This window comes from Maniola hyperantus, chromosome Z, assembly GCF_902806685.2.
Source record: "Maniola hyperantus chromosome Z, iAphHyp1.2, whole genome shotgun sequence".
NCBI classification, from domain to species: Eukaryota; Metazoa; Arthropoda; class Insecta; order Lepidoptera; family Nymphalidae; genus Maniola; species Maniola hyperantus.
The window spans coordinates 15,657,997-15,676,820 of NC_048564.1; the positions used below are offsets into that span (position 1 = coordinate 15,657,997).

The 18,824-nt window shown below is 39.1% G+C and overlaps 1 protein-coding gene across 1 annotated transcript; it reads left to right on the forward strand.

The window, feature by feature from the left end:
- Positions 1-18,824, forward strand: LOC117995375 (uncharacterized). Its single transcript, XM_034983391.2, has 5 exons — positions 1-160; positions 15,190-15,319; positions 16,856-16,993; positions 18,086-18,247; positions 18,668-18,824. Exons 1-5 carry the CDS (start codon positions 155-157, stop codon positions 18,685-18,687), a joined length of 456 nt encoding a protein of 151 aa, XP_034839282.1. The 5' UTR covers positions 1-154; the 3' UTR covers positions 18,688-18,824.

Here is an 18,824-nt window from a genome sequence, read left to right on the forward strand (position 1 = left end):
TGCAGGAAGACCGTCACGGCTGCTGGGACCGGGTACTGGGTAGACAGATCGATAGGGGAGCGTCCTAGCGGTGCGGTGCGGCATTCGCGCTCCGCACCGAGCTGAGACCGCACGCTCGACGCCCCGTCCCGACCGTCGAAGCAGCCCTACCGATATGGAGGTAAGAATCGAGACACTGCCCTGCTATTCCAAAAAACTTAACATAAGTACTCCTTCTTTGTGTCATCCCTGTGTCTTTATTGCAAAATATTGGCTTTGCGCATCCATTTTGTTCGTTTTTTCCGCATAAGTAAACAATAGAATAGGTACGGCATTATTGTACAAAAAAAGTTTTTTTCTTCGACTTTGGAAAAATATTGGTGTTAAATATTCGATTAAGTATACTTAGACAAAACTAGAAGTTAAAACAAATTAATACTAAGAAAACATAAATAATTTCTTTTGTAAAGTAGAGTCCAGAATATTTAAGACTAAGAGTGAAGAACTGTAGAGCTGGTAGAGACAGAGGCAAGGCATGCTTTTTCGATGTTCCCTAAGGATGGAAGATAATCTTTGACCTGGAATTAGCGAATAGTTTAGTTTTTGTGTACCCTAATTGATTAGAATTAAGTATCAATTAATTTTGAAAATGATTATTGTAAGATATTATAATTAACTAAGTACATACTACATAGGTATTCCAATCGATTGGCTATTTACTTATTTTACTCACATTTTTTTACGACTACGTATGTGTGTGTGTTTTAATATACATTGAGAAACATGATAGGTATAGTGATATTTTCTGGTTGAAAATCTTTAGGTACATTCTAGCTGAGTCGCAGAACGCAACCTACGTTTACTCATCACTAGAACGCGTAGATAGGGTTACCAGATGGCACTATTTGCCTGGATTTGTCAGGATTTTTAAACAATGGTTAGTCTTGAGAGAGAGAAAAAGTGCCGATATATATTATACCGAACTTTGAAAATGTCTCTAATGAGTTTACAATCATCATCATCATTATCAACCGATTAACGTCCACTGCTGGACAAAGGTCTCTTGTAGGGACTTCCACACGCCACGGTCTTACGCTGTCTGAATTCAGCGGCTCCTTGCGACTTGTGTGATGTCATCTGTCCACCTAGTGGAACTGACTCATTATTATTTTATTGAATAACTAGCTGATTCCCTTGACTCCGCCCGCGTGGATTAGGGATTTTCTGATAAATTTCAGTGGATTTCTCTATGTTTGCATAATACTCTTCTTTCTGAGGGTGGTGCTCCTTTCTATTATTCATATCAGTACCCTTATTATAAATGCGAAAGTGTGTGTTGTTTATTGGTTTGTTGGTTTGTCATTCAATCACGTCACAACAGAACAACAGATCGACGTGATTTTTTGCATGGGTATAGTTAAAAGCCTGAAGAGTGACATAGGCTACTTTTTTTAGTCATAGGAATTTTTAAAACCTAAATCCATGCGAATGAAGTCGCGTGCATCAGCTAGTACATAATAACAGTATGAGCTGTCTTGGCACAATAATGTCGTCAAAATATAAAAACTATTATTGGCCGGCGAACCTCTAGCCTAAGTGGCACAAATGACTAATAATAATAACCTTATCATTGTACTTCTATTTTTGTTGTGAATTCTTATACTTTTGTGTTTCCTTTTATGATGCTGTACAATAAAGCATATTTCATTCATTCATTCATTCAAATGGTGTGTAACAATGGTGGTAATGGTGTAATGGTGGGGTGTCCGTGTAAACTTCAATAGAAACCTTTGTTAGAGGTGATTGCGATCTGACACACTTTAGCTGTTACCCTACGGCGGTTGGCCAAGTGGCTTTTTGTCAGGACCTTATACTTAATTTGACATGACATGGTGACCCTACGTAGAGAGAGCAGTGCTCCCGTTTTATCCAGTAATTCCTGTGCTCGTCGTGTTGACGATCTTTAAATATAGCTCCTGCAGGTGACCATACATTCATCGGCTAATATCAGGACGTCTACAGTTTAGGAATTTATATTTTTTGACAAAGGTTACCCACCAGACAAAACAGTAGAAGTAGGTAACTAGAAATAATTTTTATTCAAATAAACATTTACAAGCGTTGTTAACGTTGATATCGGTGGGATCATCAAGTCAATCGGAAGTCGTCAAGTGAATCTTGCGGTCTTTAGAAGTGCCCGCACTACCAGCAAGAAACTCGGCGATTGCTCTTTTCAAATCTTCAATTTACCATATTGTGCTATGTAGGTATAGTACGTGACAGGTCGAGATGGCAGTCGGGATGTGGACGCCCGCACACGCATACAGCCCCCGCATTAATACGGTGCGGGCGAGCGCGGGTAACGTGCGGATGTGCGGGGCATCCCTCCGCCTCATGCCCCGATTGCTATCTCGACCTGCCGCGAACTATACCTACATAAAAAGGCATTGCCGTCCCTCGCATTGCTAGAGCGAATCGAATCTACGCTCTTTTTGACATAATCTTTGGTATACTTTTCCATGAGCACTTTAAGTAGATTCTTTAAACTTGTTTAAAGATTTTTTTGTAAGAAAAGAATATTAGCCATGTTAATATTCCCCTTTCCCTCCAACTAGCGTCAGGCTTGTGCTAGGAGTAGGTACGACAATAGTGCAACGGGCGGGGTTTGAACCGTCGACCTTTCGGTTTTCAGTCCACCCTTTATCGGTTGAGCTACTAAGGCTCTGTACTCTATCCCTAGGTACATAACCTAGCTGTAGTTGGGTAAAAAGCACGTAAAAAAAACTTGTCTCCAGTCAACGGCCAGTGTCGCAGCTATATCGGTTCCCAGTATTCGTTACCTCTGCAGTATGCAGTTCTGTATCCTTAGCACAAGTTAGAATATCTCGCCGACGAATAGATATCGAACATCGGGACACTATAATGAAGCAAATAAGCAGAAAATATTTCTACACTTTAAAATAATGATTATTCGACGATACATAAAAATACAATAAAATCGGCCAAAATATCATGTTGCTACACGCAAACTGGGTATTTATAGACTGTCTAGTCTTGTGAATTATTGACTTAAGTAAATGTTACTTATAGCTGGAGTTCCTACCTAATCTAATAAGTAATCATAAGTATACTAGCTTCGTCCGCGTGGAATTAGGTTTTTAAAAATCCCGTGGGAACTCTTTGATTTTCAAGGAACAAAATAGCATTTGTCCCTCTCTTTCTGAGTTTCTGCAGATCTTTAAGTATATCCATGCAAAAAATTACGTCAATCCGTTTCTCCGTTGCAAAGTGATTGAAGAACAAACCAATAAATCAACAAAAAAACACACTTTCGCATTTGGTAGTGATGTTTTCGCAAGGAGCGCTGGCTACAGGTGTCTGGACGAACCCCAAACGAGAGACTTTAGGTCCACATTGATTTGATGTTATAGAGTTTCGGTACTCGAAATCTATCAAAGTTCTCGAGATATGCAAGCTCGTACTAAGGGCACAGCCTATCCCGTTCTCTCTCGTCAGTGAACCGTTGAATACGATCCATGCCATATGTAGGAGAATTCACGATCTTTTTTTGTCGCGTCTCCCGGTCTCTTTTTTGCTTTAACGCCATAGATATGAAAAAACAAAGAAACACACTTGAAAATAATTAAAGTGACCCGATTTTATTTTTGCACGCTTTATATTAGCTCCGCCGCAACAAAGTAACAATGTTAGTTAACTATTTTCACCAGAGACTATTTATCATTTTCACCCACTTTTGATTGTAGTCATCATCATCATCATCAACAGATAGACGTCCACTGCTGGACATAGGTCTCCTGTATGGACTTCCACACGCCACGGTACTGCACCGCCGCCATTTCAGCGGCTGGCTGCGACTCGTTCGATGTCGTCTGTCCACCTAGTGGGGGTCTTCCAACGCTGAGCTTTCCGGTGTGCTTCCTCTCTCCATCGCCCCCTGAGAGACTCTGAACTTTTTATGAGGCCTATATAGTTGGCCACTATCTCTCGGATCCATAATATAGGTATGCCATAACTGGCAAAACGCACTATTCGAAGACTTCGGTCTTCAAGCTCTTTTTTGATTGTAGTCCTTATGCATATTTGATGATTAATCGAAGACTTTCTCATACTAAATAATATCTGTCCCGGCTGTACTCACGTGTGTAGTCGACGTTAGCCCGACTAGTTTCGTTCTAGTTTAGTTTAGACTTTCTCATAGTCCACAAACGCCAAGCAAAGTGGCCAAATATTCTCTTGTGTATAGTATAACCTGCCTATCTATGAATTTTTAACATGCTTAGGTATATAGTTGTTTTAAATTTTTTACGTACTAGCTGATGCCCGCGACTACGTACGCGTGGATTTAAATTTTAAAAAGAATCATCAAAATCGGTTCATAATTGACGGAGTAATTGCGTAAGAAACATACAAAAGAACATACAGTCGAATTGAGAACCTCCTCCTTTTTTGAAGTCGGTTAAAATCTCGTGGGAACTCTTTGATTTCAAGCAATAAAAATAGCCTATGTCACTCTCCAGGTCTTTATCTATACCCATACTAAAAATCACATCAATCCGTTGTACGGTTGCGACGTGATTGAAGGACAAACCAACAAATCAACAAACAAACACACTTTCGCATTTATACTTAATAAGGGTACTGATTACTGTATGGATCATCCCCTTGTGGAATGCCAGGACAGCCAGGTCAACTTAACAGCCAGGTTGAGCCTTTGCACGAAGAGCCAGCTTTTGTCCTGATAACGATATTACTGAACTGTATCTTGGATATTAATAACCCTATATCATTGTTCGTTATATAATTAACACGCGTCCATAAAAGCAAAGTAAAGTAAAGCTTGTTTCACAACACGTGTGTTTTATTTCACACCCTGTTTCCACAGTGTGCACCGAGCTTTAGGCCTTTGTTCACTTTGGGCATGGTAAAATTCTCCGTGATCTCTCTTTGCGAACATGAAGTAAACTTGTATAAAAACATTGCAAATTAACGTGCAAAGTTGGAGGTCCCGGGCCCGATTATCATCAACCAATTATAGACGTCCACTGCTGGACATAGGTTTCTTGTAGGGACTTCCACACGCCACGCCCTTTCGCAATTTCTAAATTGTCTCTGGTCTAGTCTGATGGGAGGCATCGGCTAGTTACCACCCTAGTGGATTAGCGTTACAGTACGATGCTGCTTAAAAAGCCGATCAGGAGTATTGGTTTGATGGAATTGTACCTACCAGTTTTAGAAATTGTCGGTTATAAATTGATATTGGAGGCACTTACCAAGTAAAGACTTTTTGAATTACTCGAGGATCCAACTCCTCAGTCCTGATGCTGTAAGGAATCGTGGTGATCCCACGGGATTTTTGAAGAATAATCCGTTTAAATGTTTATACGAAATTTGGTACTGCATCCTTGCATCTCCGGGCTACTATGGATAGGCTACTTTTTGTCCTGGAAAAACAAGAGTTCCCACGGGATTTTTAAAACCTAAATCCACGCGAGCGAAGCCGCGAGAATCAGCTAGTCAATATTAAACCTTAGTATTACCAAATTGTTTACGTAAAAGCATAATTTCGCAGTTCGGGTAAAAGCTTCAGTAAGTAGATACCTACCTAAGTATAAGTGCTTTCAGTGAGAGCTGCGTAATACGATATTTAAGTGGGCTCAGTTCGGTGCTTTCGGGGTACATAACATACAAACGAAGGTAGGTGGGTAATTACTAAATTATTTGATATTCTGTATACTCAAAACTAAGTATTATATCGGTTTGTCTTGCCAATATCTAGGTTTATTGATATATCAAACATTGAAAATATTGATTTTAAAGTTACGAGCCTCAAAAGATTCCTATTTTAACACTAAATTTATGACAACTTTGGGCGTAAATAAATAAGATTAGGGGTATGAAAATTCTAAAACAATTTAGAATTAGACATTTATGTAGTTTGTTTATTCATTAGTTGAAATATTTTTATTTGGCAAACATTAGTTCTTATTATTATTATTATTATTAGTATTTTTTTCTCAAAAATACTTTTCCTAATCCCTTGATTTCAGTGAAAATCATCGTGCCTCTCACCTTTTTTTTAAACCTTAAAGTAAATTCAAAGCAATAATGCAGACTAGACTCCTTCGATGTGGTTCCTCCTCCTTCGGTCAGGTGAAGCTGGATCTGGGGTTTATCTCCACACACCTCTGACTTTTGACGACCTCTCTGGCGCAGTGGTAAGCACTGTGGTCTTATTAGTGAAAGGTCCCGGGTTCGATTCCTAGCAGGGGTTTGGAATTTTGTAATTTCTAAATTTCTGGTCTGGTCTAGTGGGAGACTTCGGCCGTGGCTAGTTACCACCTTTCCGGCAAAGCCGTGCCGCCAAGCGATTACCAAATGAGATTGCAGTCAAGGGCTAACTTGTATCTGAATTTTAAAAAACTTTCGAGAATTAGGTATATCACACTATCGTTCTTGTGGCTATAGTTTTTTCAAAAATCCCGTGGGAACTCTTTGATTTTTCGTGCTAAAAAGTAGCCTATGTCTTATCTCTATATCAAATTTAATCCAAAACCGCCAAATAGTTTTTGCGTCAAAGAGTAACAAACACAAATCCACAAAGACAAACATACAAATTTTTGCCTATATATTATTATTAGTGTGACTAGCGACTTCGTCCGCGGTACCTATGTAATTTATAGCCTACTAGCTTATGCTCGCGACTTTGTCCGCGTAGACTACACAAATTTCAAACCCCTATTTCACCCCCTTAGGGGTTGAATTTTCAAAAATCCTTACTTAGCGGATGCCGTCATAATAGCTATCTATATGCCTAGTTAGTGCAAGTGGCACTGTCGTTCTAATAAGATATAAATAAAATAAATAAAAATGCCAAATTTCAGCCCGATCCGTCCAGTAGTTTCAGCTGTGCGTTGATAGATCAGTCAGTCAGTCAGCTTTTCCTTTTATATATTTAGAATTTCACTATCTTACAATACAATAATATAATAGTAACTGTAACTACTTATAAAACTTGACTTTCCAATGAATTTCCAAGCGCTCAAAACATTTTCCAATATGAACTTGAGAAAAACTTTACGCGGGCCAAGGAGAGGGCAACTTTATAGTTGAATTACAACTTCTAGTGTTCCCGGAAGTTATGAACTCCGCCCTGACTTCCTCCGCCGTATCATTGCCTTCAATGTATCTAGCTCATATAGTACATACATATACTTATTATACTAGAGTACAGAGTACATGTCATTTCCTTCGAACTAAAACAACGCATGTCAATGAGGAAGTTTCAGGGCAACGTTCGATTAAATTTTCATAGATGGCGCTAAATACTGCCACCACTAAAGATGAAAAATAATACCTATATCTATATGATCTATGCTTTAAATTTTTAAATTTAAATCGGATGCGAAATTAATTAATTATTTCTATTATAGTTCACAGATTTTGTGGGGAAGAAACGTAAGGACAATTGCAGTGCACGCCTAGCTCTTACTCTTCATCTATGTCATTGATTGACACGACCTAAACATTAAAGCATAGATCATATTCTTCTTCTCAATCGTTCACTCTTGACAGAGTGGTCGTGGCTATGAATTCCTCACTGCTGCTCGTGCGATCTCCCTCCAGCGACTTCTATTGGTGGCATTATGTGCACACACGGAGACAGGTGTGCTTGTTGCAGAGCGGATTAAGTCCGTCCACCTAGTTGGGGAACGCCCACGCGGACGTGTGCCCTCCACTCGACCTTGTACCACGAGATCATATAGATATAGGTATTATTTTTCATCTTTAGTGGTGGTAGTATTCAGCGCCATCTATGAAAATTTTATCGAACGTTGCCCTGAAACTTCCTCATTGTATGGGACACTCACTCGAGTGGGCTTTCCAAGCAGCTGGTCTGTTATCAGACTGACTCTCGTAGTGACCCCGGTGGCTATTTCAGTGCGGCGCCTGAGATCAATATACGCACAACGACCAATGATATCTAAATATACTTATAAAAGGAAAGGACTGACTGACTGACTGATCTATCAACGCACAGCTCAAACTACTGGACGGATCGGGCTGTTTGGCATGCAGATAGCTATTATGACGTTGACATCCGCTTTGAAAGGATATTTGAAAGGACTTGTTAATGGAATAACGACCTCGCACCGCAAACCGCAGCGTTGACAGACCCTATGGGGGGTTTGAAAATTGTGTAGACTACGTGGACGAAGTCGCGGGCATAAGCTAGTATTATAAAGGCGAAAGTTTGTGTGTATGTTTGTAACTCATTCACGCAAAAACTGCTGGGCGGATTTGGGTAATAAATAGAATGGAGATAGATTATACCCTGGATTAACACATAGGTTACTTTTTATCCCTTTTTATTAAAATCAATGAGTTCCCACGGGATTTTTAAACAACCTAAATCCACGCGAAGTGGCAGGCATTAGCTAGTTATAAATATATATGTAAAAAAGAAGTCGATACGTAATATAAACTACGACACAAGACATAATAGTTACCGAAAAGTTACAGATGAAAAAAGATTTTTAAAATGTATTATAAATTATAATATAGCCAAACCCTAAATGTGTTTTTACACATTGTACCTATAGTACGCGACAGGTTAAAATGGCAATCGACTCCGCACACCCGCACAGCTCCCGCGCCAACCCGCTGCGGGCGAGCGCGGGAGACGTGCGGGTGTACGGGGCGCCCTCCCGTCTCATACCCTGATTGTCATCTCAACCTGTTGCGGACTAAAAGTATAAAGTGTAATGGCAAATCTAAAAATTCTTTTGGAACCACATTTTTATGACACGTACTTATTAGGTACCTACCCTTCTTTATTTCCAAGCATAGAGTTATGATACTAGGTAACCACATCACTGTTTACAAGTCTACATCATTATCATCATCATCATATTACCTGTATAAACGTTGCTATGGATATTACCCTTTCCTATACCCAACCAAATTTTTGTTAGGTTGCTTTGGTTTCAACTCCCTGGAGGTCAGACGCATTTGCGACCAACTGAAAATTATGTGTCAAATTTTGCGAGGAGATGTTAATGCTCCAGAACTTCATAACCAACTGTGTCGCATACGTGTCCCTGAATCCAACAGTAATCTTCGTCCACGAAAAAATAAACTTTTCGTGGTCCCACATCATCGCACTGTTGCTAGATCTATGTCACCTATACCCCGTTCATTAGCATCATTCAACGCGCTTTTGGACAATAATGCTCAATGGGACCCATTTAATGATGGGTCTATTATAAAGATGGGCGTTATTGGCTATTTACGGCAACGGTTAATCAACAGTTACTTAGTTTCAATACCGATATTGTTAACCGTTGCCGAATATCGGTATCAGAGTTGTGTTTCAACTAATTTAATATGCGCAACGCGCAGCGGTTTCCGTAGTAGTAACTAAGCTAGCTGCCGTATCAATACCGTCTGTATAGCTAGCGCGCGCATATTCACTAAAATAAAACCAATTTTACTTTCATGAATATCGTGAAGTAATCACAACCTTAAGTTCATAGCAGTAAAGTTTAATTTGATCATTGACATAGGTCAAACTATAGTGGACGCCTGCACGAATAGTTTGCCACAGTCCAGTTAACCAAAAACATTTCATAAAGATCATAAACCAAAGAGGACCTTATCTCTATTACTCTAAGGCTAACTGTATTTAGAATGATAGATCAAAGTGTAATGGACAAGTACTTGTACAGTTAAGCCTTAGCGTAATAGAGATAAGGTCGGCTTTGGTTTACCAAGTTCTTAGTTACTAAGCCGGTAGCCAATAACCGCTCCTTCTCAGCTTTCAGTGAAAGAAAGAAAGAGAAGGCATAATTATTGCGTTTCTAGTTACCCAAAAACCAAACAATGCATTGTCGGTTGCAGCGGCAGTGTTGCGTTGTCAGGTGGTTCGTCATAGATGATAACTGAAAACCGTTGCTAGCTACGACAATAACGCTATGGTACGCTATAGGCACGGCAGCGGTTTTCAGTTAAGTTAAGCTATAGCGGACACATGTCTACTACTGGTTCGGGAGTTACTGAAGTACGCTGAGAGCATTGCATGAATATGTCATTCAATGTTCTCAGCGTACATATTCAAAATTCTTTGATCTTTTATCGTTTTGTATTTTATGTCTTTTTTCTTGTACCTTTATTTGTATTTAAATTTATTATTAATCATCTAGTTAGTGTAAGTGGCACTGCCGTTCTAATTAGATATAAAAAAAAAAAAAAATCATCAACGACTGATAGACGTCTACCTGCTCGACATAGGTCTTTTATAGGGACTTCTATACGCCACGGTCTTACACCGCGTGAATTCAGCGGCTCCCTGCGAGTCTGATGTCCATCCGTCCGTCTGTTGTCGGTCTTCCAACGCTGCGCTTTGCAGTGCGCAGTCGCTATTCCATTTACAAATCCTTTCAATCTATTACGTGCACGTGCTTATGCATTTGGCGAATTAATTTTAATGAAGCAATGCGAATTTTATTTTCAAAAAGAATCTTTACTTAATTTATCTTCGTAAAATTGTCACAGTGCTTTATACCTACATGCTCTTATATAAAATCCGGCCAAGTGCGAGTCAGACTCGCGCACCGAGTTTTTCGTAGTACAGTCGTATTTTTGGGATTCCTTTAGTAAATAGGAACCCTTATACCCTACCTTTCGCATACAGTATATATAGTACAAAAATCTGTAATTTGGCATGGGTATAAATATGTAGCTATTTAAACTTAGTCGATTTATCATTGTATTGCGCAAAATCTGTTAGAATGCACAAGTGAAGTCCTTTCATATGATACCCACTTGATATAGTTATCTTATTTTGAAAATTGAAAACACTAATTATTAGTTAATGACCACAATTTAATTTTTTTGTGTGATGTAACCACAAATTCACGGTTTTCAGATTTTTTCCCCATATGACCTACCTACCTGCCAAATTTCATGATTCTAGGACAGACAGACAGACAATAAAGTGATCCTATAAGGGTTCCGTTTTTCCTTTTGAGGTACGGAACCCTAGAAAGCAGCTGAAAAGAGATGGATGCAGCTCACCAAGAGTAGAAGTATAGTACGCGACAGGTCGAGATGGCAATCAGGGAGAAAATGCCCCGTACGTGCCACGAGCGTGGTTGACGTGCGGGGCATCCCCCCGTTTCATACCACGATTGCCATCTCAATCTGCCGCGGACTGTTAATAGAGGACTTCATCCTGCAGTGGACTGCATCAAGCTGTAGAAAATGGTGATGATATTTTTAATATATTTACAACGAATTTTGTCCTTCAAGAACCACCTCCTTTTTGGAATTCGGTTAAAAATCCTTTGAAAATATATTAAAATAAAATAAAAAATATATTGAATCAAAATAATATATATTTCTAGCTTATTTTTTGGACACATAATACCCTGTATAAGTTTGTAGGTAGTATGTGAAACAATAGTGCAACGTTTGAACCTACTATCTTCTTTTCCGTTCCGTCCTTGACCACTGAGCTATGAGTCTACAAATTCATGGCATAAAGTGATCCACAAAATAACTTTCATCAATATTAATTTTGTGGTCACGTTTTGACGCCTACAAGTCATTTACAACTTTATTTTTTTGCCTGTATTTAGGCTGTGGCAATGCAAGACACTTTATTACACAAAACAACTTTTTTAGCAGATGTTGATGTTGATGGCACATTCTTTTCCGTTGACATTGTAAGATTGTTGTGTTCTTTTTCTTTGGCAGATTTTGATGTTGATGGCAAATTCACTTTTGCTTTTGTCACTTTACAATCTTCTGGCGATGCATTTAACAGAAGCATAGGCCAGATGAATAAGATGTTAAAGCGTTCCATCAGAAGATTAATTTCCTCCTTAACAGATTTATTTTTGATAGCAAGAGCATTCATATATTTCGCATCTTTGTCGTCCGCTTCGGGGCCGGTGAAATGTGTTATCAATTGTTTGCAGCCAGTGATTGTTGCATAGTGCGGTAGAAACACGTGTGACAATGGCTTTTTAATGCATTTCCCCAAATGTCTACTTTTTCTACTGTTAGGGTCTTTTTGAATGCCTCTTTTCTTGAATAAGTACTGATTTTAACAGTGCTCGGTCCAGGTTCAGGATCTAGTAGGCCTCTATATGTATTACTTAAGGGACTATCTTCAAACAAAGGAATTTCATTTCATGAGATTCTGATCTACCTATTGGAAGCTCGGTCCAGGTTCAGGATCTAGTAGGCCTCTATATGTATTACTTAAGGGACTATCTTCAAACAAAGGAATTTCATTTCATGAGATTCTGATCTACCTATTGGAAGCTCGGTCCAGGTTCAGGATCTAGTAGGCCTCTATATGTATTACTTAAGGGACTATCTTCAAACAAAGGAATTTCATTTCATGAGATTCTGATCTACCTATTCAGTTTACGGCAATCGGCCTGCTGACTTTGACACGCACTTCGTGTTTTTTCATAGGATATTAATGTTTACAAATATGTAGCTAATCGAATGCGGACATAACATACATATCCCATTTGGAAAACATTAATTTTTTACAGTTCACTGCATGACTAGTTCCATCAATATTTATTGAGAACATTGGCGCAATATTTTTTTGGTATAAAACAAAACTATTTTATTACTTACAATGTAAGTTGTTAATTCGTTTTGTTTCACGCTACATGCTTACATTTTTGGGCTTAGACTATAGGTTACGTAAATCTATCTAGCTGATGCCCGCGACGTCGTTCGTGTGAATATGGTTTTATAAAAAGTAGCCTGTGTGTTAATCCAGGGTATAATCTATCTCCATTCCAAAGGAGGACGGTGAGCTCTCGGAAATACATTTCTGACCCAGAGTTGAGGCCAAGGTTCACAAACAAACTTTTGATACTTGTTCTATTAAATCAGACTAACAAAAGTTAATATAAGTCAATCAAAAAAACCGGCCAAGTGCGAGTCAGGCTCGCGCAATGAGGGTTCCGTACTACAGTCGTATTTTTTCGACATTTAGCACGATAATTAAAAAACTATGATGCATAAAAATAAATAAAAATCTGTTTTAGAATGTACAGGTGAAGACCTTTCATATAATACCCCACTTGATATAATCATTCACTTCGAAAGTTGAAAATACTAATTATTAATTCATGACCACAATTGAATTTTTTTTGTGTGATCTCTCCCTAAATTCACGGTTTTCAGATTTTTCCCCAAATTTCAGCTATAAGATCTACCTGCCTGCCAAATTTCATGATTCTAGGTCAACGGGAAGTACCCTGTAGGTTTCTTGACCGACAGACAGACAACAAAGTGATCCTATAAGGGTTCCGTTTTTCCTTTTGAGGTACGGAGCCCTAAAAAGATGGGAGAAAAAAGATATTCTTAGTAGGTGTTACAAGTGAGATTAGGTATGCACCCGTGCGAAGCCGGGGCGGGTCACTAGTGATCTTATATATGGGGCAATCAGCCTTTTTCTATCAAAGAACTAAAGCTGCGAATTCTAGAACTTAGTTTAAACTTTGTTTATTGAAAACTTGTCATACTAATGTATTTCGACCTTCCTCATCGCTTATCTTCCTTCCACATCTCTGATAGGCCACGCTTAGGTTCTAGAGTACTCTTGACATCTTATTTCACTTTGTGCGAAGAAACGTGTAAAATTACTAGCAAGCACAAAATTATTATGCTTTATGTGAAAAACTAAATTTTTGCAAAGGTGATCTTATAAACCTTTGCATACATGCCCACTTTCAACTCTTAACTTTTAGGGTTCCGTAGTAAACAAGGAACCCTTATAGTTTCGCCATGTCCGTCCGTCTGTCTGCCTGTCTGTCCGTCCGTCCGTCCTCGGTTAATCTCAGAGACTATTAGTACTAGAAATCTGTAATTTGGCTTGGATATAAATATTAATCACGCCGACAAAGTGGTGAAATAAAATTTTGATAAATATTTTTTTTAGGGTAGCTCCCCTACATGTAAAGTGGGGATGATTTTTTTTTCTCGTCTATCCCATAGTGTGGGGTATCGTTGAATAGGTCTTTTAAAAATACTGTGGGTGTGGGAACATCATTTACGATTTCTAGATCCGTTTGTAAAATATGATGTTTTAAAGTGCTTATTTTTATAAGAGTCAAGTGTCCCCCCTCTATCAGCCAAATGGTAGTATATAGGAACGTGAAAAAATTCACAGCAGTAGTATATAATATAATCTATCTAAAGAAAAACTATCATGGCTAAGTAGGGTTCACAGGTTAAGGAGTTGTAAGAGAGTTCAATATCTGTTTTTCGAGGATTGTGACTACGGAACCCTACACTGCGCGCGGCCCGCCACGCACTGGCCGGTTATTGTTTATATAAAAATAGTGAACAAACGAGCAGGTTTCCTGATGTTAAGTGATTACCGTCTCCCACGAACATAGCACGAGAGGATATGGCAATGCGTTGCCACCCTTTGTTTGTCAATAGATACATTTCTATAGATTGGTTGAGTAGTTGGCCTTAATCATTAACTATTGGAGTTTCTCTACTTGCTTGAAGTGATCAAATCAGAAATGAGGAGAGCGTAGGAGAATCTGGGTTCAGGTAGGTATTCAAGACTATGGCGGGTGGACTTCCACAGTGGGAGTACTAGAGACCTATGTCCAACAGTGGGCGTCTATCGGTTAAATAACGATGGTGATGATCCAGGAAAGCCCCACCCCGATTGCCATCTCGACGATAGACGCCCACTGTTATATATTACGCACTATAACTCTCCCGCAAAGCAAATATTTTCTGCCGCGTACTGTAGTACTCGTCAGAAAATATTGTACATCGACCTTTAGAAAGAGATAGCGGTTTCGTAGAGCGTCTCTGTCGTTGTGACCGATAAAACGTCACATAGATACCTATGTGAGTCTCAACACACCCATTGACTTACTTAAGTAATATATAATTACTTCGTAAGGACATGGCCATTGAACAAGCAAAATGGCACCGCCTCATTGGTAGTAAAATGTTTATTTAGCACCAATGCAACCTCAGTGACGTCTGGATTTCAAACGGGTCGTTCATTAGTATCTAAGAGGTGGCGCTGATTTATTTGGTTCCAAAACCGTGAAACGTTTTGTTCGCTTGAGCATATCTTGTCATTTACATCGATGTTTGCAGGTATAAAATGAGAAATGTCCTTTGTTGCAGTACTCACGCTGCTGGTGGCTGGTTGGAGGTCTGCTGCTGCTGTCGCTGGCGCTGGCCGCTGCCGACGAACCCTGGGAGGAGGACGCGCGCGAAGTTAGAGTGCGCAGCGAGCGAGGTGCCAAGAACAGAGGTAACAAGGATAGAAGCTTTCGTTTGGTTCTCAAAGATGTTCTATTTCACCATGACCGCTCAGCCTTGGTTGTAGTAGTGAGTGTAGCGATGAGCGTTAACGCCTTTGTGTGCGTAACGTAAACGTCACGGTCGAAACCACCTGAAAACTACACACATTATAACATTGTGTACGTGTGCACTCACACTAACATAGCCTAATGGTCTTAATCTCAATACACTCTCATTTTCTTCATTGCTTAAAGCTGGCTGCTGGATTGGGTCGATAGTCAATTAATACATAGGTACATTTATATCAACCTACTGATAATTAAATGTTTACATTGATAATAATTAATGAAGACCATGTGCTAGATTTCTATTTTAATTGCGTAGGTATACATAATAATCTATAATCTAATTATAATTATTTCGTTTTTATCAGCTAAACATAATAATTAATTTAAATGGCTTGTAAATGAATCCAAACACACGCTTTAAATAGATAGCAACAAATTGGAAACTACGAGTACGTAAAATCAAAAACCGGTCAAGTGCGAGTCGGAATTGCAAACGAAGGGTTCCGTTATCCATTTTCCGTACCATCGTACAAGATATACAAAACAATGTACTTTTATATTTTTAATTTACATGGCAGCCATTTTGAAATTTGTCATCTGGTTTTTACGTTTTCGTACCCGAAAGGTGCCTATTTACTAAGTCTTCGCTATCGGTCCGTCCGTCCGTCTGTCTGTCAGCGGGCTGTACCTATCTCATGAACCGTAATAGGTAAAGATTTGAAATTTTCACCAAGTGTGTATTTCTATTGCCGCTATATCAACAAATAATAAACATTTCAAAATCGCTGTCATACAAATTAAAATTAAATAAAATGTTATTTCTTGTACGGAACCCATCGTGTGCCGATGTCTTCGTCATAAAAGCTATATATGGCATGCATACCAAATTTCGATTCCGTTCACGTCGGCAACCAATGTTTCGTAACCAGCTACGAAATAAGATTTATATACTTACTTATAATTAGGTAATTTTAATCAAGTATATTTTATCCAGGTTCGTAATGAGATTAATGTATTTTTGTAACTGGTTATACTACGAAACGACGTAATTTTAATCTTATTACGTTACGAATCCGGACAAAAATTCTTGAATTGAATGATGAATCTGATGAAACCAGTTACGAAAAGACGAACTACCTACTTCTAAATCTTATTTCGTAGCTGGTTACAAAATATTGATTACCGACTTGGAGGGAACCAAAATTTCAGAGCTCGATCCGTCCGTAGTTTTAGCTGTGCGTTGATAGATCAGTCAGTCAGTCATATTTATATTTCAAGGTGTATATTTTTTTATTAAATAGAATATTAGCCATGTTAAATGACTGATATTCCCCTTTCCTCTTCAACTAAGCGTCAGGCTTGTGCTAGGAGCAGGTACGACAATAGTGCAACGGGCGGCGTTTGAACCGTCGACCTTTCGGTTTTCAGTTCACTCCTTTACTGGTTGAGCTATTGAGGCTCTAAATGTGTGTTGACAGAAATATGCCGCTACGTGCGAGGCGCATGGTCAGAATGCGACCCCAAGACGAACATTCGCTCGCGGACCCTCACCCTGAAGCGAGGAGATCCCACCAGTTGCGAAAGCGCCAAGACCATTCAGAAGAAGTGTAAAAAAGGTGAGTGCAAACTGCTAACCCCGCTCTTGGAAGGCGCAGCATTGACAGACGCTCTCTTGGTAATTAAGTATAATAAACTAGCTGCCCCGGCGAACATCGTACCGCCTAACACTCGTTTTTTTTTCAGGCAAAATTTTAAATTTTTCTCTCCGTAAGAACCACCCTCGTTCTTCAAGGAATATTATAAAAAAGTGTTAACAAAATCGGTTCAGCTGTTCTCGAGATTTGCGATCAGCAACACATTCAGCGATTCGTCTATCTAAATATATAAAAGCGAAATACCACTCACTCACTGACTGACTGACTAATCACGAAATCTCAGGAACTATAAAGCCTACAAACTTGAAATTTGGAAGGTAGGTTCTTTTTAGGACGTAGGTTTCAGCTAAGAAACGGTTTTAATAGTTTTTTTTAAAAGAATATTAGCCATGTTAAATGACTAATATTCCCCTTTCCTCTCCAACTAAGCGTCAGGCTTGTGCTAGGAGTAGGTACGACAATAGTGCAACGGGCGGGGTTTGAACCGTCGACCTTTCGGTTTTCAGTCCACTCCTTTACCGGTTGAGCTATTGAGGCTTCAAATTCCCCCCCTAAGGGTGTGAAAGGGGGGTCGAAAGTTGTATGAAAGTCCTATGTTTTTGAAGTTAGATACATGAAAATTGACATTTAGGTTAATAGCTTTAAATAATAAAAATCTGTATAAGTCATTTTGGGGAACTCCCCCCTTAAGGGTGGTGAAATAGGGGGGAAAAGTTTTTATAGAAAAGTTTTAACTATTGTTATTTTAGGTTCTTTCTAGAGGGTAGGTATCAGATAAGAAAGGATCTAACTAAATACTCCCCCTAAGGGGGTGAAATGGGGGTTGGAAAGTTATACAAAATCCTATGTTTTTGAAGTTAAGAGATATGAAAATTGGCATTTAGGTATTTTGGGTTCCGTGCCTTAAGGTGACTGAGACTGAGTGACTAGGTAAGTGAGGAATTTTGCAGCGGGAAAATTTCAAATCTCATGAGAAACCAGAAATTATACGCGGACGAAGTCGCGGGCAACTGCTAGTTTTTATATATAGAAAGATCAATCTCTTTTTGTCAGCCTGCCGTTATGAAAAGTCGTCGTGGAGCGAATGCAGCCCCAACGGCGAGATGTCGCGGACGGACATGCTGAAGGCGAACAGCGACCCCACCTGCGACCAGAGCAAACGCATCACCAAGAAGTGCAACAAGAACAAACAAGTCAAAGCCACTAAAGACAAGGGTATGAGATCTCTGAAAATCCTCTGTAATCAGTACTTTTATTATAAATGCGAAAGTGTGTTTGTTTGGTGGTTTATTGGTTTGTTTGTTCATTAATCATGTAGCAACGGTGCAACGGATTGACGTGATTTTTCGCATGGATATAGATAAAGACCTGGAGAGTGACATAGGCTTCTTTTTACCCCGGAAAATCAAAGAGTTCCCACGGGATTTTTAAAAACCTGATTCCACGCGGACGAAGTCGCGGGCATCAGCTTGTTATCGATATATGGCGCTTTGTCGGTCTCAACGACCGAGACAGTGCTCTACAAATCTGCTGTCTCCTTCTAAAGATCGATGTTCATTTTCACTTTTGGCAGCATACTGTACACAGTTATGAAATAAAGATGATTTTTATGTTAATTACTTTTTTATATTTCAGGTCGCCGGAATCGTCAGTAAAGAACACAAGTTACATTTTAGTAAAATAAAATTTTCAATGTAAAATTAAGTAAAACTAATAATGGTGTTTGTTCGTTGGTTCTAATTTATATGTAATAGTGCCAAAAAATAGTGTCAAATAAACGTTTTTTTCTACA

Bases quoted from the DNA above. Each gene is read 5' to 3' on its own strand.
- LOC117995375 (XM_034983391.2), top strand. The intron at 16,994-18,085 runs GTGAGTGCAAAC...TCTTTTTGTCAG, and splicing joins TCAGAAGAAGTGTAAAAAAG to CCTGCCGTTATGAAAAGTCG. The intron at 18,248-18,667 runs GTATGAGATCTC...TTTATATTTCAG, and splicing joins CAAAGCCACTAAAGACAAGG to GTCGCCGGAATCGTCAGTAA.